This window comes from Falco cherrug, chromosome 2 (assembly GCF_023634085.1).
Source record: "Falco cherrug isolate bFalChe1 chromosome 2, bFalChe1.pri, whole genome shotgun sequence".
NCBI lineage: Eukaryota > Metazoa > Chordata > Aves > Falconiformes > Falconidae > Falco > Falco cherrug.
The window spans coordinates 78,330,149-78,353,764 of record NC_073698.1 but is presented as its reverse complement, the minus strand read 5'-3'; the positions used below and the strand labels follow the sequence as shown (position 1 = coordinate 78,353,764).

General features: G+C 42.2%; 2 protein-coding genes across 5 annotated transcripts in view; both read left to right on the top strand.

Annotated features, from left to right (window-relative positions):
• The first annotated feature begins 113 nt into the window (after positions 1 to 113).
• On the top strand, positions 114 to 7,550 carry HMGN1 (high mobility group nucleosome binding domain 1). The gene is made up of 6 exons (XM_055702537.1): positions 114 to 340; positions 794 to 826; positions 925 to 954; positions 1,053 to 1,103; positions 4,068 to 4,199; positions 6,688 to 7,550. The coding sequence occupies exons 1-6, from the start codon at positions 326 to 328 to the stop codon at positions 6,733 to 6,735; spliced, it is 309 nt and encodes a 102-aa protein (XP_055558512.1). The 5' UTR covers positions 114 to 325; the 3' UTR covers positions 6,736 to 7,550.
• Positions 7,551 to 11,667: 4,117 nt separating this feature from the next.
• The window catches only part of BRWD1 (bromodomain and WD repeat domain containing 1), a 64,442-nt gene continuing 52,493 nt past the window's right edge, over positions 11,668 to 23,616 (top strand). For all 4 annotated transcript variants that reach the window (XR_008730963.1, XM_055702533.1, XM_055702532.1 and 1 more), the window contains exons 1-10: positions 11,668 to 11,868; positions 12,037 to 12,095; positions 12,288 to 12,317; positions 12,525 to 12,584; positions 15,776 to 15,926; positions 17,189 to 17,287; positions 17,850 to 18,010; positions 18,598 to 18,819; positions 20,732 to 20,832; positions 22,410 to 22,480. Coding sequence is in view for 3 of the 4 variants with exons in the window: in XM_055702533.1 (XP_055558508.1) it covers positions 11,805 to 11,868; positions 12,037 to 12,095; positions 12,288 to 12,317; positions 12,525 to 12,584; positions 15,776 to 15,926; positions 17,189 to 17,287; positions 17,850 to 18,010; positions 18,598 to 18,819; positions 20,732 to 20,832; positions 22,410 to 22,480 (1,018 nt within the window). In the remaining variant the exon portion in view is untranslated. The remainder of the gene's footprint in view (positions 11,869 to 12,036; positions 12,096 to 12,287; positions 12,318 to 12,524; positions 12,585 to 15,775; positions 15,927 to 17,188; positions 17,288 to 17,849; positions 18,011 to 18,597; positions 18,820 to 20,731; positions 20,833 to 22,409; positions 22,481 to 23,616) is intronic.

The window sequence follows — 23,616 nt, the reverse complement described above, 5'->3', positions numbered from 1 at the left end:
TAGGGGGGAGGTCCCGCCCCGCGCGGGGGGGAGCCGGCCCCGCCCTGCGGAGGCGCCCCTCGGGGGGGCGGTGCTGGCGGCCGCCGGAGAGCCGGGAGCGTCCCCCCGCCGTCGCCCCCCCCCCCCCCGCCCCAATCCGGCTGGATCCTGTTGCGGTGCCGCTGGCGCTGCTGGGATGGGGGGGGGCAGTCTCCCTGCGCAGCGAGGCTGGCTCGCAGGCAGCCGCAGCGGCTCGCCGTGAGGCACCCAGCGTGCGCAGTAGCGGGCAGGGAGCCGCTGCAGCTCAGGGGGTCGCGGCCAGGAGCCGCTGCCGCGCAGTCTCGCCATGCCGAAGAGAAAGGTGAAGCGGGTGGGAGCGAGCGGAGCCGCCGACGGAGAGCCGAGCTGCCCGGGCTGCCGCGCGCCACCGCTGCAGGGGCGGGCGGGTTTGGGGGGGGGGGGGGTGGTGTGACTGCGCGGGGACGGCGCTCAGAGGGAGGCGGCGGCTCGGCGGGAACAGGAGCGGCGGCCGCCGGCGGTAGCTGACGGGGGACAGCGCCTTCGCGTCGTCAGCCCGCGCCTATCCCTGACGGGGACGGGGGGGGCCGCTGGGGCGCGGCGCCGGGCGCGGGCAGCCGGCGGCGCTGTCTGGAAGGTTCGGCGAGGCCCGCCGAGCGCCTCGGCTCTCCGGGACTCGAAATCCGAAAGCGGCGGCGGGAAGGGGCGGGCGGCGGAGTCACGTGCCGGCCGCCATCCCGCCCCGCCGCCGCCTGAGGCGCCTGCGCCGCCTGACGCGCGCGGTTTGTGTTGGCAGGTGACGGTGGCCGACGGGGAGGCCCCCGAGGAGGTAGGTGCCTGCGGCGGGCATGGGGGGGGGGGGGGGAACCCCGCTCCCGGGCCGCCCCCTCACCGCCGCCGTTGCTTTCTCTCTTTCCTTGCCTGTAGCCGAAGAGGCGATCGGCGCGTCTGTCCGCTGTAAGTGCCGGGGCCGGGCGGGGGGCCGGTGCCTGCTGGTACCGCGAGGGGCGTTACTGAGGGCTGAATCTCGGCCTTAACTTGTTCTTTCTTCTCAGAAACCTGCTCCTGCTAAAGCAGAGCCGAAACCGAAAAAGCTGCCGGCAAAGGTGAGAGTCGCTGGTAGCGGGGAGGGCGGGGAGCTGTCGGTTCCTCGGGCCGGTGCTGGTGCCGGCCCGTCCCCCGCCGTCGGTGCGCGGCGTCCCGGCGGTTTTGCTCATCCTCACCCGTTCCTTGCGGGAACGCTCGTGTAGCCGAAGTACCGTTTTCAGATGCTTCTGCCGGTATCTGCAGGTACGTCGCGGCTGTTTGGGTAGATCCTTGTTGGGTGCTCGCAGTGCTGCCTGGAAGTGTGGGCGCTGATCCGTGCGTGTCGATGTTAGTAACGGGCAGAACTGCTTGAGTGGCGAAGCAGCACTGTGAGAAAAGGGGATGAAATATACTCGCAACTTAAGCAGCATTTTAGGATACACACACACACACCCCCCTTGCATAACTTAGGCAGTCACTGAAAAAGATCAGTTTCCATTCATGTAGTCTAGCTTTCAGGTCTCAGTGTGTATGTATAAGCAAGTGTGGTTTAGTAGGATCTATTAGTTTTTCAGTATAATCTTCACAGTGCCAATAATTGTGTAAAATTCTTTCATGGGAGAAGCAAAAGAGGCTGTTTATCTGTTGGCTTGTCAGTATATATGGTTTTAAATGTGCCTTTGTGATTGTAAGGGGTTTTTTTAAACTATAGATTATGAGCATGTAAAATACATTAATGTAGAACTGCTTTGTAGACTTTATAATGTTTTCATTTTATTAATCCTACTGAACAGTTACTTAACAGTAATGCATCTTCATTCCAACGGTTTGAATATCAGGGAATTCCCATTCTCAAAATTGTAAGCCTAAAGAATTTGGGGAAGCTTTCCAATTTTACTTCTGATTCTCTTTTTTTTCCAGTCTTTGTGTGGTGCATCTAATTTTTAATGCTGCTAGTTGATGCTGACTGATACACATGATGCTGACTTGCTGCCTATAACTGGTCTAGAAAGAAACATTTCCACAGTTCACACATGGGGAAATACATAAACCAAGTACATCACAGACAGTTGTCATCTTAGAACATCAAGTAGAACACCTTGCATAAGGCCCCCCCAGAATGCTGCTGTAATGTGAATTATTATTTTCTTAAATAAATGTATAACTTATTTCATATTTGATCCTCTGTTCTAAAACTCATTTTTGTCACTTGGAAACTCTCTCATTGTAAATACAAAAAACCATTTCTGTTCAGATTGCATTTTACTTCTCCAGCTTTAGTACTTTCTCATTTTAGCTATCTGGACCTTCTTTAAACAGGTTGCAGAAATATTTCAGTGTTACATACCAAATGAGATTTTTAATTTTCTTTTCAAATTATTTTTTCTTTATTTTATCCATTGAAAGATGGTTCTTTGCATCAGCTTTGTAACTTTTTAAAACTTTACTTACAGTCTCTTTTTCTGGTTGGGAGATGTTTGCTCACTATGGAGTTACTTGGGGTTTTTTGAAATAAATATTAAGGAAGAAAAAATACATTTTGATAATCAAAACCCAGAAGTCTGCATGTGTAAAAGCCTGAATTTATAATAACCAAGTTTAAACTTTAAAACTTTTTAAAAAAGGATCTTTTTCCCATGGGCATGTTTCAGCTGTTTTCCCTGTGCTCCTGAGAATTTACAATATTACCTTTTCTAAAAAGATAGTATTTTTAGCATTTCTTTTAATTTAGAAATTCAAATATTTTCTGCATTTAGGGACATTGATGATTTAGTTACGTGACATAAGATGCTTCAGTGTTGGGTTGTGGGGTTTTTTTTGTTGTTTTTTTTTTTTTAACCCTGCATCTCTTATATATGTAATGTAGCTTACTGAGTGTATGCAGTGGTGTAAAACACAACTGCTCAATGGTTGTGATTGGGTGACAAAACCGTATTTTCACGAAGACAGTGTTCTATGTGAGCATTCATCAAAATTGGAAATATATTCAGATAGCTGTTAAAATGTTGCATATGTGAACTAAAGAAGTTGCATGGGTTTTTGTAAGAAAAATGCTTGGAGTGAAGAGAGTATGGAGTACTTCTGACCAAATGGTTTCTAATAGTAATCTAAGATACACATTTCTACAGTACTGAAAATATGGAAAAATGAGAACTTTATTTCTGGGAGTGAATTTTAGGTCAGAGACAACAAATTGGGACCTATTTTGAAGAACATACTAACAAAATGCACAGGATATTTTTAATGAGATTAGACACATTTTAAGGTAGGCAAGTGTAGTGATCTTCTGCTTAGAGGTATACATTTGCATTACGTTCTTCTGCCACTTCCATTTTACCTGCCTGGAAAAACTGTTGCCGTTTGTCATTTATTGAAAACTTTTGTTAGTGTCGTGAAGTAATGTCTGACAGATGGAGTCCAAACCAGCGCATTTATGTGATTCTAAACTGATAGAAATACTTTGTAAGTAGGGGGATCATCTGGAGGACAGGCAAACTTTCCTAGTGTTTGGTTGCTGTAGGAATGTTTGGGAGGATGTATTATAGATCTACATGAAAGTAGTTCTTGAACAAATACTTGCCAATTAACAACAGTCATGTTGGTACAGAGGATGTGACTGAGATCCTAACAAAGGAGTGCTGAAAACAATACTTGTAGGTGAGGCAGTTACTTAGGTTAGGTTACTGAAATTCTCACTTATCAATGTAAGAGGAAAAAGAGCGAAGTGCTTTGTGTTTACAGAGTGGGACTGCTTTGCTATTATTTCATGTGCCACAAAGTTAAACCATATATTGCAAATGGCTCTGTCTAGCCACTGGAATCTAGTTAATCTCATCCTGATTGGATTATCTCATCTTACTGACTACCCGAAACTGTGATTGTATAGAAAACTTTTTTGGCAGTTACCTATTTATTGGCTCATTGGTTGTTGGTAGTAGCTCTTGCTGTTTAGCAAGTCTGTAATTTTGTGTGGTTTTTATTACTTTAAACGCTTACCTAGTATGTTGTAGGAATTTACTTACTGGAAATATATTTCATTGTAGGATAAATCTGAGGACAAGAAAGCTCAATCAAAGGGGAAAAAGGGGCCTAAAGGAAAACAGACAGAAGAGACAAACCAAGAACAGACAAAGGACAACTTGCCTGCTGAAAATGGGGAAGCTAAAAGTGAGGAGGTAAAGTTGTCTCTGTTCTTTGGTGCAAAGCAGCTGGATAACTTACTGCACTGGTATATCCAAACATCTATCAGAAACATACGCAGTTCTTAAAATATTTCTGCCAAAAGAAAGATGTACTGTTGACATGTTAGTAGATACACCTGGAAAATTCCAATTGCCCCAAAAAGAATTGCAGTGATATGTTAACTGTCCCTGAAATTAAGGAAAAAGGTGAGAATTTTACCAAAGTTACGATACAGGATAATGTGCCCAAAGAGGGGCTATTTTCCCCGCAGGTAAGTCTTGGCAAAATAATACATAGAGAGTGTACAGAGGGGATACTGCTTGTGTATGTGTTTCATCTGATTGGGTTTTAGTCTGCCTTTGCTGTTACAGGAAGAGAGGTTCCTTCTTGCTACAATTTTTTTTTTTGTCAAATGCAGTATTCATTTTTGTGGGACTGGAAATAGTTTTCACTGAAAACCAAAAGTTGAAATGATTTAACCAAAGTTGAGATAACATTTATAGGAGTTGTAGGTACAGACAGTGCTGGTAGAAGGGACAGGTTAGTGCAGGATAGGAAGAGAAAGTGCAAGAACTAATAGTTGTTGCTGAAGAAAGGAATATGCCCCATCAGTCTCGGCTGTAATACTGCGTTAAAATGTCCAGGTTGCTGAAATTTTTGGAGTCACTGATCATCTAACTTAAAATACCCTCCACGCTGTATAGTTTTTATGGAATGTGGACATAATTTTAAATTTAGGACAGGATCTGCAGGTTGAAGCAGAGCTTCTTACTAGGGCAGCTATTAACAACTGGATGAAACACATCTTTTCATGTGGTAGCAGGCCTAGAATTGGTCTCAGGTTTCCGCAATATTGAATGCCTAGCTCATTTTAATTAGTTCAGTGGAGTTTGCTGATCAGATGGGAGGTGATTTTTTTTAAAAAAAATGTAAATACGTGATTCATGCTTCCTCTCTGGTTGTTGCATTGAAAAGTTATTTTTCTACAAAAAAAAGTATCTGAATTCTATCACACTGATCTATCAGTGTGCATATAGATCTTCAAGTGGAGGAAAAGAGTATTTGTTTTTTAGATAGATGATGCATTTGGTGGGCAAGGAAGGTAGAAGACAGTACTTTAGTGTACAAGACAGTTTACTTTGGTAACAGTTCTCATGCAAGCTTACAGGGTGACCTTTGTGAAAAAGTTGTGCTATAGCTAAGAATCTCTTAGTTGGCTTCACTTTCTATGTAGGTCTGGCTCTGTATTACTGACACATTATTTGGTCTTAATTTGTGCATGTAGTATTTCAGCAATACCAGCAAAAGTTTAATTTGGCAATATTTCTCAGCTGGGGTCTGTTCAGTACAGTAGTGCAGAGATGAGTTACATTTGCAAGGAATGGATCATGACTTCTGGGGCACGTCTTCATGCTGGTCTCATGTTGGTCACACCAAAATGACAGGCTTAATAGAATGCCCAAGTCCAGGAGAGGCAGGGGTATAGTCTGTCTTGTTGGACATACTGTTTTCAATCAGGACAACAGTGTAAGCGATGCTGCTGTTGATCCAGAGTCTGGTGAAAGGTGGTGACTTCTAGTGACGCTCACAGAGACCAAGGCCTGCGAATGGCAATGGCTTCCGTACTTTGTCCTTCAAAGGCTTCCCCCAGGTCGCAGTGAAGACTGAACGGGTGTTAGGGTTCCCATTTGTGTACTACTGAGATTGAATAATCTGTTCTGCTGGTGGTGCTGCAAAACATCAGAATAATTAAGTACAATTTTTCTGTTAATACATGTTACATTCCATTTTTTAACCTACATTGCAAATCCAGTGAGTTTTCCGATCTAAATGGAGTTGTAATTTTAATCAAGTTTGTATGAGCTTGTTCTGAAGTTGAGGTACAGCATATAGAGACTTGACTTGAAAACAATATACTCTGCTGCTACAGTTCAGTTTCACTGAATGTATTTTTACAAGATTAATTTAATGCAGTACTGTGTTTCTTAGTTACTTCAAAACATGGTAAGATTTGAGAATATGTTAACAGTGCTGTACTGAAATTTAAATGCATGAACTCTATAGAGTCTTTTCTAAACACCCTATGTGCAGGTATTTTAGCTTAGTAAGTTAAAAAGCCCCCTTTTCCTCTCATAAAGGCAGGAAATAATGAAATGGGCTTTGTTCTTTAAAAAAAAAAAAAAAATCCTTTGCAGTGTGTATTGAGTAGTAACAACAGCAGCATTCCAAAATTTATGCTGATGTATCTGAGGAGACAGAAGCCTTTGCAAGACAGCTGCTTTTTAGTAGGTCATTAGCCAAGAGAGATAAGCAGATCACGACACCAGTTTATTAAGACTGTAAAGAGTGGTATGTAGAAAGAAGCCGTGGTTGGTCTGTATGTCAGGTTAGCTAACTTGTGCATTAAAAATACTACAGACTAAGAGGCTGAATCACTTAGGAACTTTCTGCATTGAAGTGTTCTGTTTTTTGTCTTTTCAGACCCCAGCATCTGATGCAGCAGTAGAGAAAGAAGCTAAGTCTGAGTAACATCTGGTACCAAGTCTTTAATTGGTGGTCCTTATACCTTTCTTCTTGTACAATTCAGAGGAATATTTTTATCAACTATTTTGTAAATGCAAGTTTTTTAGTAGTTCTAGAAAACACATTTTTAAAAAAGAGAATCCCAACTCAACCCATTTTTTTACATATTTAGATAAGTGTAAATGCTTTTTTTAAGTGGTAAAATCATGTACTGGTTGTCTGTTTTCTATGAAACCAGAAATTAATGGCATGTTACATTAAGGAGAGGGCTCTGAAACCTTGATGAGGCTTCACCTTCCATAGACTGAGAGGGACAGTTTTTCTATCCTGTTAAATGAAGCATAACACAGATCAGACTTTGGAATTCATAACAGTAGGTTGAGAATGTCTTAACATTTTAGTTACTTATCTTTATGGTTGTACTATCAGTAGAATTGCTTATCTAATAAAACTGCTCCCTATTGGATTCCATGCTCAGTGACGTATATCTGTGACAAAGTTATTTTTGGTAGTTGCAGCTTTATTTTTTTCCAACATATTTGTAGCTGTGATGAGAAAGATGGGAAACTTGTATCTTCAAGTACTGACTTAAGTAAAAATTTTTGCTTGGCAGATGTAACTTGTTATGGAACTTCACATTCAGTTTTAAAGGACAGCTTGTCTACAAAGATCAAACAAAAACCATATGAAATTTTCCTAGAAAAAACACAGAATTACAGTTTTTAGATTTAAAAAACTATGTGAATAAAACCAATTGTAAAATTGTTCATAGTGTCTGTGATCACCAAACAAAAGCCAAATAAATCTTGATTATGAAAGGATGTTTCTGTAGCTCCTGCATTGACTATGGCAACTCACAGTCTAAGTGGCATAGTTTCAGAGTCTTAACCATGTTCTTAATGTTGTTAAAAATGTACTTTTCAGTAAATAGGTGGTAATGTAGGCAGTGAGTAGCCAGTAGAATGCTGTAGTTGCAGTCTAAATCTGGACTTCCAGTTTGAAAGCTGATAGCCTGGCGCTGGTTCTGTTACAAAACTCAGTGATCAGTAAGCATCAGATGTTTTCATCTGTTCCGCCTCTAGGAGTTTGCATATGCAATCTTGTGTAACTAACTGCTTTAACAAAGATGCACAGAGCAGTCCTCTTGATTGTTAACTGATCAGATGGTGGTGTTGTGTTGAAACAGTGGTGGAATTTCCCCAAATACTGTCTTAAAAGTAGTAAAGCTTCAGATGTTTGGGGGAAAATGAACCTAGACTGCGAACTTCCCCTGGCAGCAGAGTTTATGTAATGGAACCTGTAGAGGATGAGCTATGGAACAGCCTGGGCAAGGAGGGAAGTGCGAGTAAACTTCCCATTTGGTGCTGATGAGCTGTTAGATGACTTTACCATGCTGTTAGCAATAGCCTAAATGAGTAGCCCCTAAATAAGGCTGCAGGTTGACAAGAGCATTAAAATAAAATGTACGTGTGCTGAGAGCTAATTCATGCAGTACAAAACTGCCCTGATTCTTCCTTGCTGTATTTGAGGAAAATTAAATCAGTCTTGGAAGATTTAACAGCCTTTCATCAGAAGGGGGCATATTTAGTGTATATATTACTTAACCCTAAAATAAAAAGTAAAATCTAGTACAGCATTACTTCACTTCTTCCACAGAGTACAGGGTGGTTTTGGTTGTAGGTTTGTTTTTTGGGTTCCCCCCCATTTCACATTATTTTGCTGAACTGCAGCAGGGAGTAGCATGGTTTTATCTTAACAGTCTGTTTGGTGCCAGTCAGACAACTGCCAACCTTGTCTTGGGAGGAGTCAAGATCAAAATGTAATGTTTGTTCCTTAGATTTTTTTTCCCCCCTTAACTGAGAACGTAGGTTCTTAAGTAACACCTGCAAGTATCTGCTTTCTGTACATTTTTGGTGTCTGTTTAAAATTGTCCGTTATTTCTAAAAAAAAGCAACCACTTTAGTTTCATCTGTAACTTACTTTCTTAAACAATGCTTTCATTTGAGAAAGGATTTTACCATTTTTACCTCTTCAGTATTTAAGCAATGTTTAAATCTTCTTTAGCTTATATGTATGATGCCCTCCCAACACTGGACCACAATACGCTTCTGGTCCATTTCCACCGCAGCTGTGTTCCCTGCAGAGCACACCTGTGGCTTTGGCTACAAGTTCCTGGATATTCCAAAACTGTAAATCTATGCCACTTCCTAACTCTCCTGCCTCCCACCTCTCACTCCGGTTACAGTATTTGTTGATTTAATTTAGTAGTAGCGTGGCATAGCTACATGACATTCTCTACTTTCTGTTTTTAGCAAGTCAAAAACACCAGTTAAATGACTCAAACTTGCAGGTAAATACCCCGAAATAACCTCTTACTTCCTTTTACCGAATGCCCACTTTTCATGTGATGAGTTTCTGATGTTGAGATCCTGTTGATTACTTTCAGCATCTCTCTAACATTTGCTATCCACTCTTTGATTTACTGTAACTGCTCCCTAACTCTAGGGGACAGTGTTATTTACTTTATTACGGAAGTGAAAGGACTCGGCACAGATAAATCAGTGATGGCTTCGCTTGTGGGATAGAGGAATTTTCATGCTGGAAGATGGAAACAACATAGGTAGTTCCATCAAGAGCACGGGATCCCTAGATCTGTTTTGAGCAGCGTGGCCTGCTTGATGCGATACAGAGTGAAATGGGCTTTCCTAATTATATGAAGTATGCCTAGCAAATAAGTAGGTGAATCAACGAAGAATTTTAATTGATTCTGCAGTACACAGATACAGTTGCCCTTCTCTGCATAGCGTGAAATGCCAACATAGAACCGTAACACACAGACACACACACATACCCCCCCCCCCCCCCCCAGTTTGGCTACAGGGAATGAGGAATTGTGCATACTGGTACTAGATGTTAATTCTGCCTACAGAATTAGTGGAAGGTGTTACATTTGTCTGACAAGAATGTCCATGAGCATGCTTCAGAAAAAGCATTCTTTCTTGTACAAAACCAGATATATTTGCTGTGTGCAGCTAGGGGATGGAGTGACAGGTAATGCAGGTGTGCATACAGCACTACAGAATAACATACGTAATGGAGAGCTATCCGTTTCAAAACGTGAAGAGAAGAAAACATGCTTCTCTGAAGTTAATCATGTTTGCATGCTGTTACTAGTCATTCTGGTTAAGAGGAGACTGTTTCGTACATGTTCATGCTGCACCATTTGGGAATTCATGTTCTAGTATCAACTGGATCACAGCTCTTTAAAAAAACACTTAACACAGCCAGGATGCTGGAGTGCATCCAAGTTTGGCTAATTAGTACTGATTTGTCAATGAAATCTAGAGGAACACAGGTAGCCTTCCAGAGCGTGGCTGAAGCTTGCAACAATACAGGAAGCAGAAAACCATGGATTTTTTTTTTCTTCTTCCTTTTTTAAAGTCAGGTTTGTAATGGAAAGGATACCAGTATTTTTTTCTTGTACCTGAATTGTGACAGAGGAGCACTGACTCAGCAGGAGGTGTTGAAGGCAGGACACGGGCAGCAGTCTGGGGAAACTGCTGCTGTTGGCCCTGCACCTCAGGTGTACAGAAGCTCTTTGTCAGAAGCTGAAAAGCACATCTGAGGTAGTGAGACTAACAAAATGCACGCATGCTTCTATAATGATATGTAAAAATGTTTGACTTCAAAGGTTCTAAAAATGCATACCAAGCCACCATGGGTGGGGAATAGAAAAAGAAAGGAACAGCTCAGATTTAAAATACAGTCCTAGCCATTGCTAAATTTACATTGGAATTCATGCTGGACAGAGGTGAGGAACAACTGTAAGAAGGAAGAAAAGTGAAATGCCCCACGAACAGGCTCGCGGAGCCGGGTGGGGTGGAGGTGGCGCTGGCACCCGTCTGCTGAGGGTCATCGTGGGGCAAGGGCGCTGGCTTCGGAAAGGTGATGGCGACGCAGTGACGCTTTCCTCGAGAGGGCTGGGGACCGCCGCTCCCGACGCCGAGGTGCGGGGCGGCGAGGTGCCCCCGAGCACCGCACCCGCGGAGCCGCGGCGGCACAGGAGGCCCGGCAGCGGAGCTAGACGAGCCACCTCAAGCGGCGAACGGGAGCCAAACTGCGGTTACCCGGCCGTGTGGCGGCTGCGCTGCCGCCCCAGCCGCTCCCGAGCTCCGCCGACGCGGGAGGCACACGGCTGCTCCCGGCCCTCGGCGGCTCGGGGAGCGCGCAGGGCGACGGGCCGGGCACACGGCCCAGCTCCACGGCTCCGTCACCGCCCGCTCTCGGCGCCTCGCTGCGGGCCGCGGCTTGTCCCCGCTAGGCCTCGGCCTGGCCCGGCCCCGAGGCCCCCGGGGGCGCCCGGCGGCAGCTGTGGGGCCCGCACGCTCCCGGCCCTCAACGGCCACCCAACGGCCGCTCCGCGCGCACCCGAGCGCGCCGCGCGGCCCCGCCCCACCTCGGCGCGGCCCCGCCCCCCGGGGCTGCGTCACCACCCTCCGGCCTCGCGCAATCCTTCCGCGGCAGGGCCTGCCGTTCCCCCACCGGGCACCTTCTCTGCTCCCCGCCGCCCCCCGCCGCCTGCCCCGCCGCCGTCCCCGCACATTTTCCGCGGCCCCACGCGCACCCGCCCCCCACCCCGCCCTGCCTCGCGCCAGTCCCCGGGAGCGCGGGACGGGGACTACTTTTTCCCCCCGCCCTCCCCCGGACGTGCCCGGCGCAGGTGGCAGCGGCGGCACCGTGGCCGGCGGGGCGGCGGCGATGGCGGCGGCGCCGCCGAGGCTGCGCTAGCGGCAGCGCGGGGGGGAGGGGAGCCGGAGCGCGAGCGCGAGCGCGAGCGAGGCGTCCGGCGGGGGGCGGGGGCGGCTCGCTCCCGCGCGCGGAGGAGAGGGGAGGGGGGCGGTTGGCTGGCGGTTGGCGGTGGGGGAGGGGTGGCGCTGACAGGGCTATGCCGAGCCGGGCCCTGCCCGCGCCTGGCGCTGCCTGAGCCTTAATCCCTGCCGGGGCCGCCACGGCCGCCGCCAGCAGCGACTGCGCCGAGCGAGCGAGCGGCCGGCAGCCGCCGGGCCGGGCCCGCCATGGCCGAGCCCCCGGCCTCTTCCAACTCCGGCGGCGGCGTGTCCCTGCCGCTCATTGAATCAGGTAACACCGCCGGGGCGCCAGCGGCCGCGGGCCAGGGCGAGAGCTACCGCCGGTGCCGCCGCCGCTCCCTGCCGCCATCTTCCTGACCGTGATTATCAATTACAGTCCCCCCGGGGGCTCCCGGCCAGCCCCGGACTCATCCCCCGTCTCTCCCTGTGTCTCTTGCAGAGCTCTACTTCCTCATAGCTCGGTTCCTGACCACCGGGCCCTGCCGGAGGGCGCTGAAGGTGAGTACCGGGGCGCCGCACACTCACCTGGGCGCACAGAGCCCTCGGCCCTTCGCTGCCGCACGGAGGATGAAGGGGAGGTGTGAACAGCCGGTGTCCCCCTCCCCCTCCCCAGCCCTTCTGCGGCAGCCGCCGCTTGAGAAGCCGGAGGCTCGTTCGTCCGTAACTCTATTTTTCCCCTTTTCTCTGCAGGTGCTGGTGCAGGAGATGGAGCAGCACCAGGTCTGTGTGGGCTCTGATGAAATAGTCTCTCTTGCTGTAGTCAAGAGTTTCCCTTACTTTACAAGTCATTCAAGTTTCTTCTTGAAGAACGCTCTACTGTCTCAACTTCTTCCCCTCAGCACACATTGTTTGGATGTTGGATCTATCCCTCCTTCCCCTTTAACCACTCACTTTTCTTTTTTTTTTTTTTCCCCCACCTCAATTTAGTTGCTTCCTAAAAGGTTGGATTGGCAAGGAAATGAGCATTGTAGAAGTTACGAAGAACTGGTGAGACTTTTTTTTTTTTAAATAACCATTTCAATTAGAATGATGACATTGATGTTAGACCCTTTACCTTTAAAAGTAGGCCCAAAGCTTTACCTTCCAGTTTCATTCTGACTGTTAAAGTATTCGAGTTATTTTGGAAAGGGCCTTTAATTTCTTTACATTAGACTAACAAAAACACAAGTGGTGTTTTAAATTGAGGATATTGTTTACATAGCCGAGGTGGAGCTTGGCGTTGTGCATTGCTACATGCCGCTGCCTACATATAGGGAAGAGCCAATCTGAAGCAAGGTTTCATTTCGGAGTTCCGTGAGCAAGTTTGTTAAGCGCGTTTTGATTTGATGGTATTTATTTTCTGGTTGGCTTCCTTCATCAGTCCCCTTCAACCGATTAGGAAATGAAATCGCTGTTCAGAAATCAAGGGTTGGCAGTTCTGGTGCCTAGGAGTATGCTCTTTTTCTCTGGCTACTCACTGGTCATAGCTTTGTTCGTAAATGTTACAAAGATACGAGGGATCTCTCAACAGCATGCCTTCTAGGGGTGATGGTGTTTGCTCTAAATGTTTGAATTTGTATCTGTTCATGAATGGAAGCCTGTGTTTCTCCTGCAGTTTTATTTTACTGCTTCTTAAATGGCAAAGTATATTTGGCAGTTGATCTTGTGAAGTGATGGCCTGGTGGTTTTATCCTGCTTTGTTGTAGTTGATCATGTTTTCTTTAAACTGATGTTTGTTCTCACTTTTTCCCCCCCTCTTAGGGATTCAGGCATTCTAGGTTGATTTGATCAACTTCTCCTATAGCCATCATTTTGTCTATTATTGCAGTTAAATCCCCTTGTCCCTCTTGTGTAATGCTTGAAGGTCTCAGAATCATACTTGCATAGAGAAGGAATGAAATTCTGTTTAAAACATTTTCTTAATTATTTAAGTGCTGCTTAAAATGATAAACTGGATTCCATTTCTTCTGCTTGTTGGTGTGGTCAGTTGAGCAAATGAGGTTTTAGATTAATGTTTTAAGTCACTAAAAAGCCTAGTCTTGCTAAACAGGGATACTTTCAAGCTCTGACTTGAATTTAGCAATCATGAAATTAGTATTAAGTTTAAAAAGGATTGTTTGAGGGGTTTTTATTGGTTAGTTGGGTTTGTTGTGTTGGTGTTTTTACCCCAGATCTGGCAAAAAAGTGGTGGGCGGTGGGAGATGTCATGTATGGATTCTTCCGACTTAAGGTTTTTTAAACTGTTTACTATGCATATACAGTTGTCAGATGAATTCTTTAATATGTGCTACTTCTACCTGATTTTCCCTACACAATTTAAAATAAATCTCTACACAGGGTAATATTATTTCAGAATATCCAAATTAATCTTCTGAAGGTTTTAGTTTTTTGTGGCGGAGGGGCGTTGGGAACCTGTTGTTGTCCTACTGGTTTCACTCTGAATTTGCAGAGACCACAGACAAATTCAGTCATGTGGTACAATTATTTATTTTCCTCTTTGTTCATCATGGAATTGGAGCAAGACTTTAAAATATCTATTCCTTCGAAAATCTGAGTGAAACTACTTAAAAAGGAAATGAATTGCAAAGTTTTGGATACATGCTTCTGTTGGGGATTGAGTTTGCAACATATACTTCCTGATGATGGCATGCAAACAAATTGGTTTATAATGCTGTTTGTAAAGTATACTGGGCTTTCTGTCCTGAGTGTCATGGCTGGTACTGCTCCTTACCAGTTCAAGAGGCAAAACTTAGAAAGAAATTATGAAAACGTATATTTTATAATCTTCGGACTACCAAATGTATTTCTTATAATCAACCTTAAGCATCTGATGAACTGATTTACTTGGATACATTTGGCTGTGTGGTAATGTTCACTATTTTACTGATATTACTACTTCCTTGCCCTGCCAGGAATACCACCTATACCCCCACAAGCTTTATATGTTACTTGGATTTTTATTTTCAAAACAAGTATTAGGTTGTGGCTTAAATTGTGTGTTCTCAATACTCAGTGTGCGTTTGGGCAACTTTTTGTTGAACAGATCTTATGTGACAGCGTGTGGTATTTTTATTCCAGCTGTTCTGATGACGAGATCAGCCTTGTCAGGACTTTCCCTCATCTAAGCATAGTCAGTAGGCTAGGGGAACAGCATCATGAGCACCAGCTAGTTCTGCATGTGTTCTGAGCTACAAGGGCAAGAAGCCACGTACCTGTGTTGGTGTGGCCCTCTGCCTCTTCTGAATGCATTGGCTGGGAATAGTCTGGCTGCTGAAGTAGCAGTGTGGCTTCTGGGTCTAACTGGTTTTTACGTGGCCAGATCAGAGACTGGAGTAAGCATGGAGCTGTTTGTGCCTGCTGATTCAGACTTCCACAATAGCTTAAATTTATGATTCTGGTGGTTTGGTCTACTCATCTGTGTAAACCCTGCTTTGCATGTTTAACTTCTGCATTATTGTGATTGACATATAGTTGGATAAAGTCTTTTTTTAAATATTTTTTTTTCATTGAACTCCCAGAAAGAAGAGTGTGGAAAAAAAAAAAATAAAAACCCACACACATCTGTTCTTGCCTGAGACATCTGAGTGTGTGAGGGTGTATTTTTTTAGATTGTTAGATGTGGATAGTATGGGATCCGTCCTGAATGGATGGATGACTGTTTTGATCCTTTTGGTTTAAGAAGGTAGGGCAGTCTTATGCTATGTAGTACTGGTTCTTCAAGGAAACTATTTCTGGAGAGATTCACTCAAACCTACTAGTTTGCAGTTTACTGAACAACTGTGACTGAAGTTCTAGCTGCGTAAATTCTTGTGCTTGATTACAGGAAAATTCTCATATGAGTTTGAATTTTATTTTTAGTAAAAATAGAGTAAATTGGGCAAAGATGCTCATTGTAAGGTGCTGCACAAATGGGTGCCATATGAGTGAATGTTACAGGTTTTCAGGGTAAAATATTCATGTGCTGGAAGTTACTGAACTTATTTTTACTACAGCTCTGCCATTCTTGGAAAGTACTGGCTGAATTTACTAGATCAGAACTTAATAGAATTTATTTTATTTTGTAAGTTGAACTTACAAATATTTAAACATTGTTTAATATACCTATGCATATTGACACTTTTAGATTCATCTGTTCTGGATGTAGTGTGTATATATATATATATATATATATGTATTTTTAAAACTTAAATTTCTGTCAGGTGCTGTCCAACAAACATGTGGCTCCAGACCATTTGTTACAAATTTGCAAGCGTATTGGCCCTATACTGGATAAGGAGATACCACCCAGCATTTCGAGAGTGAATTCTTTACTTGGTGCAGGGAGACAGTCGTTGTTACGTACAGCAAAAGGTATGGCTTATTTATTACTTGAAATGGGTATGATAAATTTTCTTAAATGTATGTTGAATGCTTTTGGAATACTTAAAAGTGGTGAGTTTTCACCAAAATTGACCCTCGCTTCTTCTGTACTGTGTTTAATCAACCAAAACACCAGCGATCTGTGTATTAGTGGTATAACTATATATTGATTTTTGTGAAGAGAAGGTTTTAAGTTGCATCACAAGAATTATTGTTACACTTGAGTGCTGAGGCTGCTGAACATGTCCAGTTTTCTGTGTTAATGCAATAGGATGAATCATCAGGGTGCAGGTGCTACTTCTCTAACATCTCCCAACACTCCCACTAGTATATTGTCCCCTGTTGGGTTTTGAAAGCAGTAGCTGTTGTACCCTGTTCAGTGCAAATGTGAGACAGTAACACGTTTTCTGAAAGCTTTTTTTAATTAATGCAAATGGCATCAAAATTAGTACTTGTGAATTCTGTACATACACAGGAAGAAAATACTTGCCTGTAACTTACAGGGAATGGTTGGCAATGCATAAGCCCATACTGTATTTGATAGGGTGTGACTTAGCTTTACTCTTACCTTTTGAATGTTTCCGGGAGGGGAGTTGTTCCTGTGTTTGTATGAAGTTCTTTTGCGTGGCTGGATGCTGTGTTGTGGGATTGGTCTATGGGATACTGTTGTGTTTTCAGCTATCTGTCCTAACTGCTTCCAAGGATGCACATTGAACAACAGTGACTGTTCTATCCTGAAAATCAGGGCTGCAATTATTTCAGCATGTGTGTGTGAAAGTAACTGTCAGTGTGGGAATTGTCAGGTAGGAAGGGACCTCTCAAGGTCATCTAGTTAAATAATTTCATACTAATAAATATAATATTTATAAATAAGTATTTATGAAAACGTTAAAAGTCTTAAAGGCTTTGCGCTGAGAATGAGTAGGAAAGTAGGAAAACTTCATTTGAAAAGTTAGCTTTGTGCTATGTGAACTGCGGGGGCATCACTATTTAGGAGTAATTCCAAAGTCTGATGGTTGTTTGTGTTGGGTTTTTTCCATCCTTCTGTTATTCTGTTACATGAATTTTTCTCTCCTCTGATGCTGCACTGTCCATGCAAAGTTTGGGGCATTTGGTGTTCCTGTCTCTTTAGTTGTTTCAATACTGTGTTTGAGACCACTTATAGATACGTTCTTTACTGTGTCTTGGAACTACAGCTCTCTTGGCATTTTTAACATGTACTTGTCATAAACTTCAACCAATTGGTTTTAAAGATTGCAGGAACACTGTTTGGAAGGGCTCTGCGTTTGCTGCTCTTCATAGAGGAAGACCTCCTGAAATTCCTGTGAACTATGGCACACCACCAAATCTTGGTAAGCTCTTTCCAACACTTAACACTGCTCCTGTGAGCATATGTTGTGTATCTTGATACTGGCCATGCTGCAACCCTGAAAACTGCACCTCAGAACTGGATCTGGAGGCTTATCTGGAGAACTTTATGTGACTTCACTGGAGTTACTTATTGGGTGCAAAGGTCTGCTAACAGCGCTAGTGAGACAGTAGCCTCTAGATGACACCTTGTTCTTTAATAAAGCTCTTGTGTTGAGTAGGTAAACCTACAGAAAATACATATAATTCTCCTTTGGATAGAAGAACTCTCTAAGGTGTGATTTAAGGAATAGAAAGCCATGGGAAAATAAATGCAACATTTAGCACTTCTTATTTAGAGACTGAAATTTTGATTGGAGCAAGTTTAAAATACTGTCTTGATATTATACATAGAAAAATTCGCAAATACACCTGATCTTATGAAATTTGAGTCATTTCTAGTAAGCCCTTAAGTAATATATTAATGGAAGTTAAATAAAGTCATATTTTGGAATAGACCTGTTTTAAACGTTAGTATGTTCACTCTTTGATTTCTTTGCATTCTAGTGGAAGTACATCGAGCAAAACAATTAACTGGATATGCAAAGTTCAGTACTTCATTTCCAGGAAGTATGTATCTGCATGTCAAGATGCACAGACGGATTCTTGGCCATCTTTCTTCTGTATATTGTGTTGCATTCGATAGGACTGGACATAGAATATTTACTGTGAGTTGATGAAATGGATCTGAATATAGTTCTAGATGGATGCTAGGAAAAGAACTTTGAAATGCATGTTATGCTAAAACTTCTGGAGGTGGATAGCAATAGTGTTTAAAGTTAGCTGATTAAGCTGTGCTAGGTAGAACAATTTGATACGATTAAGGGGTAGAAGCATGTAAGAAGTTGTACTTAATATCTGGTCAGGTGTTGATGTTGTTGTACAAGATTTTTTCAGTAAGGTAGTTTGATGAAGAGGCATAGGAGAAATTGCTTTTACAGAACAGTACTTTCATTGGCCCTTGCCATTACTGTAAGGAATCCCCTCGAACTTATTCCAGACTTTTTTAATTATATGGTATAGATCTGTGGTGATTGGACTGTAATCCTGAACCATAAATGAGCATTTTTGTTTTTTAATGTTGGTTGTATGACTTTATTTCTTTCAGATTAAAATGGCTTATGTAATTTTAAATAGAAGTGTAATTTACCAATCTGTGGGAAAATATAGTTTGGTTCTTCAGAAGAAACCTAAAACTTTTACCCTGAATGTCTTTGAAAATCCTTGCTGAGTGTAATAAATGATTTCTTTCTAGGGCTCAGATGACTGTTTGGTAAAGATTTGGTCAACTCATAATGGCAGGTTATTTGCCACATTACGAGGACATTCAGCGGAGATTTCAGATATGGCTGTCAATTACGAAAACACCATGATTGCAGCTGGAAGTTGTGATAAAATGATCAGAGTGTGGTGTCTGAGAACTTGTGCACCAGTTGCAGTCCTCCATGGACATACAGGGTCCATTACCTCATTACAGGTAAGTTTTTTTTTTTTTTTTTAAGTATTTCTACATATTGAAGCACTGATAATGTAGATAGATTGTAAGAAGCAGCCAGTCCATGAAACTTAGAAATTTCACTTGACAGCATGCTATGGAAAGTTTGAAGGTATTTTAATCAAATAGTTGAAGACAAGAAATAATTTGGGAGGGGGAAGATGCTGTTGCGCCTGAGTTAGGAAGTTGCCTGCTTTAGTAGTAGAATCTAGATTGATGGGACACTCTAAGAGTAGCTAGCTGTCATGTTGGTAAGAAAGGACCAGTTTCCTTGGTTGCTAATCGAAACTGAGAAACAGTCATGTGAATGCTCTACACCTCAGAGCCCTCTGTTTTTATGTTATAACTTCTTGAAAAGGAAGGTTAGTAACATCATTTTCTTTTGATGCAGAAAAGTATTGTTGTTGCTGTTACTAGGTTAGGAGGTAACATAGCAAGTGTACATCTTGCTTTTCGTGTGCTAGTGCAAGGAACTGATGTTCTATTTCCAATGAAGGCTTGCGTGTGAATATCAAACAGCTTTCACTGTGCCTGTCACTGGTTTTCACCCGACTGAAATTATTTCTGTGTGACTGCCTGGGGGAATATTAAAGTGTGAACATTAAGATATTGATGTCAAGAATTAGTCAAAGCCACAGGAGAAACCTGCTTAAATAATAAAAAAGTTCCTTGCTTTCCTGAAATTCCTGAGTATTTAACTGAAGATAATGCCAGGAATCCTTCTTTGCTTAAAAAAAATCACTACCTGTAATACTTGAGCTGTTGGAACCAAAGGGAATTTCTGGGAAATACAGTGACTTCCAGTTGCCTGTTACTGGTTTATGTGGGTGAGTGTTCTCATCCAGTATGTGATTCTTAGAGCTTCTGTGATAAAGGTATGTCTTAATTTCAGAACTATAAGTTATTTCAAAAGTGCAAAGATGTTCAGTGTAGTATGTTGTGTGTTTAAGTTTGAAGACTTTGTGATACTTCTGTGTGCTATTGGTAGGCCTTTGAATTCAGTCTTGTTTTGGCCTTTGTAATTCCTTATTTAACAGATAAACTCATTATCCAGATTTGCTGCGTTTTCTAATGAGACAAACAGGCTTATTTTGAGGGGTGAAGTAGTGGCCACCTGCCAGCTTGTGAAGTTCAGTACAAAAATTAGTTTTGCAGTTTTGTCAAAAATGCTGCCTCCAAGAATAATCTTTGTATTTGAAGAGCTTCTCTGGCATTCATTGCATTTATTTGGTTTTGTTTCTTTGTTTTTTATTGGCAAAGCACTTAACTTATGGAGTTCCTTCTACTCTGTGGTGGATTTTTTTTGTTTAAGCATTTTTAGTAATACTGTAATTGCAATATGTACAATTTATATGACTGTTTCCAATGGTGGTAGTAATAATAATTGATAAACAATTTAATCAACTTGTGTAACTTGTGTTCTGTAAAGTTTTCCGAAGGATAGCTCTGTGCATAGTAGTAAATCCATGTCTTAAAAAATACGTGTGAGGACTTCCTATTAATTCGTATGTGATACCAAGTTACACATACTTGGACTATCTCATAACTGATGCTTTGCTTAAATATAGAGTTTAAAAAGTAAGCCTGTCTAGTGAAACTTAATTCCATACTTTTTTTTTTAGTCTGCTCTGCTGTTTGCTTCATTCATTGACAAAATTTTTAGTGAATGCTTGTGGTTAGTTAAGACTTCAAAACCAAAGCAGTGAATAAATTGATTTTTATATAGTTCATTGATGAAACATCGACCATAATCTGAAGTATAAATGTTATTTTATAAGCATTAAAACAACTGCTTTAGCCATTTTAGTTGAAAAATCTGAAGTAAATCGATGCTTTACATTAGTTTTTTTAAATATCTTTTTGTGTGGATCTGATATTCCTTTCTTCTCTTTAGTTTAGTCCAATGGTGAAAGGCTCCATGCGATACATGGTCTCTACTGGTGCAGATGGAACTGTTTGCTTTTGGCAATGGGATGCAGATTCCATGAAATTCAAGTATGTAAATGGGTTGCAAATTATCTCTGTGCCATACCATGCTTGATTAAAATAAGTGGAATGATTTTAATTAGCTAAAAAAATCTGATTTTTTTGTGATCATAAAAGTGTTGTGGAAATAATCTATTATGTAATTATTTTAAAGCACCATGACTGACTATATCCTGTACAAATTTATGTTACTGTGTTGCTCTGAGAGATTAGTCAGGAATATTAACTTCTTACTACACTAAAAGTACAAATATAAAACAACTAGAATTGCTAAACATAAATATATTGGAGCAATATAATAAATATTTTTGTTTGTATTGAGTTTTAAACAGTCCTGTAGTTTTAGGATGTCACTTACAGAATTTGCATGCAGAGTATGTTCAGGATAGTTTTTAAATGTTCTATATGTGATTGCTGTTTATTTGTACAGAAAAAAATAGTTTAGATTATTACTGGACAGAAGGGATCTGGGATCATCAGTCTGTACTAGTATTGAGCCATATAATGGAAGTTGGTATAAAGTAATCCTTTTTACGATAGAGCAGCTTCTTTTTCAAAAAAATCAGTACGTTAGAAAGCACAAGATTATTTTGCTTTTTAATTCAAATTTGTGAACTTAAGGTAGTAGAATTGCGCAAAAACTATGAAAGGTATAGTTTCATCTGAAGAATCTTTTAGGGCTGTAAGTTACAGGAGGAAAGTGTTTAAACTGGATCCTTAATTATTCACCTTCTGAACTCAACTTAGAGGACTGTGTCAGATGTAAGCATTGTTTAAATTAGGTTAAGCATGGACTTAAGTTAGTTTAAGCATTGGTAGGTCTCAAAGCAGCATTCTTAGGAGTTGAATCTCTGTAGTGTGTGTCATACAAACATGAAAAATTTTCTTACACAGAATTTCTCAATATTTCCTTTGATAAACAGAAAACATTGGAACAGAAAAGCAGTAGAATAATGGGTAGAAACCTATAGTGCTTTTAAGTGGCACAGTGCTGGATTTCTCCTTAATGTAGCTCTTAGTAGCTACTTTCTGTGAGATTCTGGCCATGTCAACTGGAAGAGCGTGTATATGACTTACAGAACAGGAAACCAGTCTCTTAAATCACTATGTGCACAGTGTTGCAAAACTTCTATTTACTTCTGCAAAATTCTATGATTTTGCACAGCATTCTGTAGTAATGGTGTTTTGATAGGCCTTATTTCATTTACTGTGGGTGATTTGTAATGTGAGAGCAAGAGTTCAGTACTTTGTGCATATGTTGTGGTGGGGGTAAATCATACTTGCAGAAGGATGAGAGAAAATAAACATCCTTTGGCATGTCATGTTATCCTTGCTAGGTAATAGCATCTTGCAGAAAAAGTCATGAGCTGTGTGGGCTTCAAATATCATTTGTGTGTGTACAGTAATTTTGGAAAGAAAACCTTATTGCTCATCCTCCTGCACAAGATTTGCAGGTGTTAGTGTATGTATTTAAGAATTACCTGTAATGTAGATGTTTCAAGAAACATACCTTTATGTTTTAAAATGCTGATAAAAGCCAAGTTTTTGTATGGCATGTCCCATTTCAAGCATCTTTTCTTTTTAAGCAATCGGCCGGTGAAATTCACGGAGAAACCTAGGCCAGGGGTTCAGATGCTTTGTTCTTCATTCAGTGTGGGTAAGTCATGGACAGATTGAGTTTAGCATGTGGTGTCTCTTCTTTCCTCATTTATTACAGAGTTATTGTAGTACTCTGGTTGTGACAGCTTTGAAATACACAAAGCCAGGAGCTGTGTAGTAAGTAGCTGTATATACATGTATAGTTAGCCTGTGACATAAATACTGTGGCTTGCCTTAGCTAACGGTGAAAGACTGTTGAACTACGTGGTACTATTTTCCCTTTGCCATTGGTGATTTTACAGAAGTAAAAGTTGCATGATAGTTGTTTACTTTTTATCCATCTTTACTGGATTTTTATTTTTGTTTAATCCCTTAGTATAATATCAGGAATTTGCAAAATTAATTCGCTAAGATAAAGTCACGGTCCACTCAGTGGACTCGTGATGGTTTGTTGATTATGATCTCAAAGCACAAAAATCAAGGCGACCACACCAAGGGGGTTATGCTTCAATCAAACAGCACAATTTTATTGTTTGCCCGTAAAGCGGTGTGTGATAGGTAGAAAGACAGAAAGTGAATAAAAGGTAAAGTAAAAAGAAAAGGAAAGAGGATTATAGCTACCACCATGGGTCCAAGGCGTCCCTATGGTCCCAGGTCCAGGCAGCGTCCCGCCGGTCCTTCTGATCATCGTGGTCCTTGGTGGGGAAGATCTCCAAAGTTCAGTTGCTAAGAAGGCATCTTTTTATGCCAAGCAACACACCTTGCTCGTTCTCTGGTCCATAGACTTCTGCCAGTCTCCGCCCTCTTGAGCCAGGTTATCTTGCTCCAGTGGCGGGTAGCTTCAGACCAGGAGGTGTGTTCTTGTATTGTTTTCTGGTTTGTTGTTATGACCACAGTTGTGATCCATCTTCTGGACAGCTGTTATGCGGCCTTATTGAATCCCAGGTGGCAGGGAACGGCATAGTACTCCTCGTACCGTGCAGTTCTCTTTCCCAGGGTGTAGTTGTTCCTTTCAGTCCCAGGTAGCAGGGAGTGGCATAGTACTCCTCGTACCATGCAGTTCTCTTTCCCAGGGTCTTTGTGTCTTGGTGTCCATGAGGACCACATTCCATCTCCAGGTCTCTGTTGGCAATGTTGAGACAATATTGTTCTCTTTAGACTGGCTCTTACAGATACCACAGTCAACAGCACTGC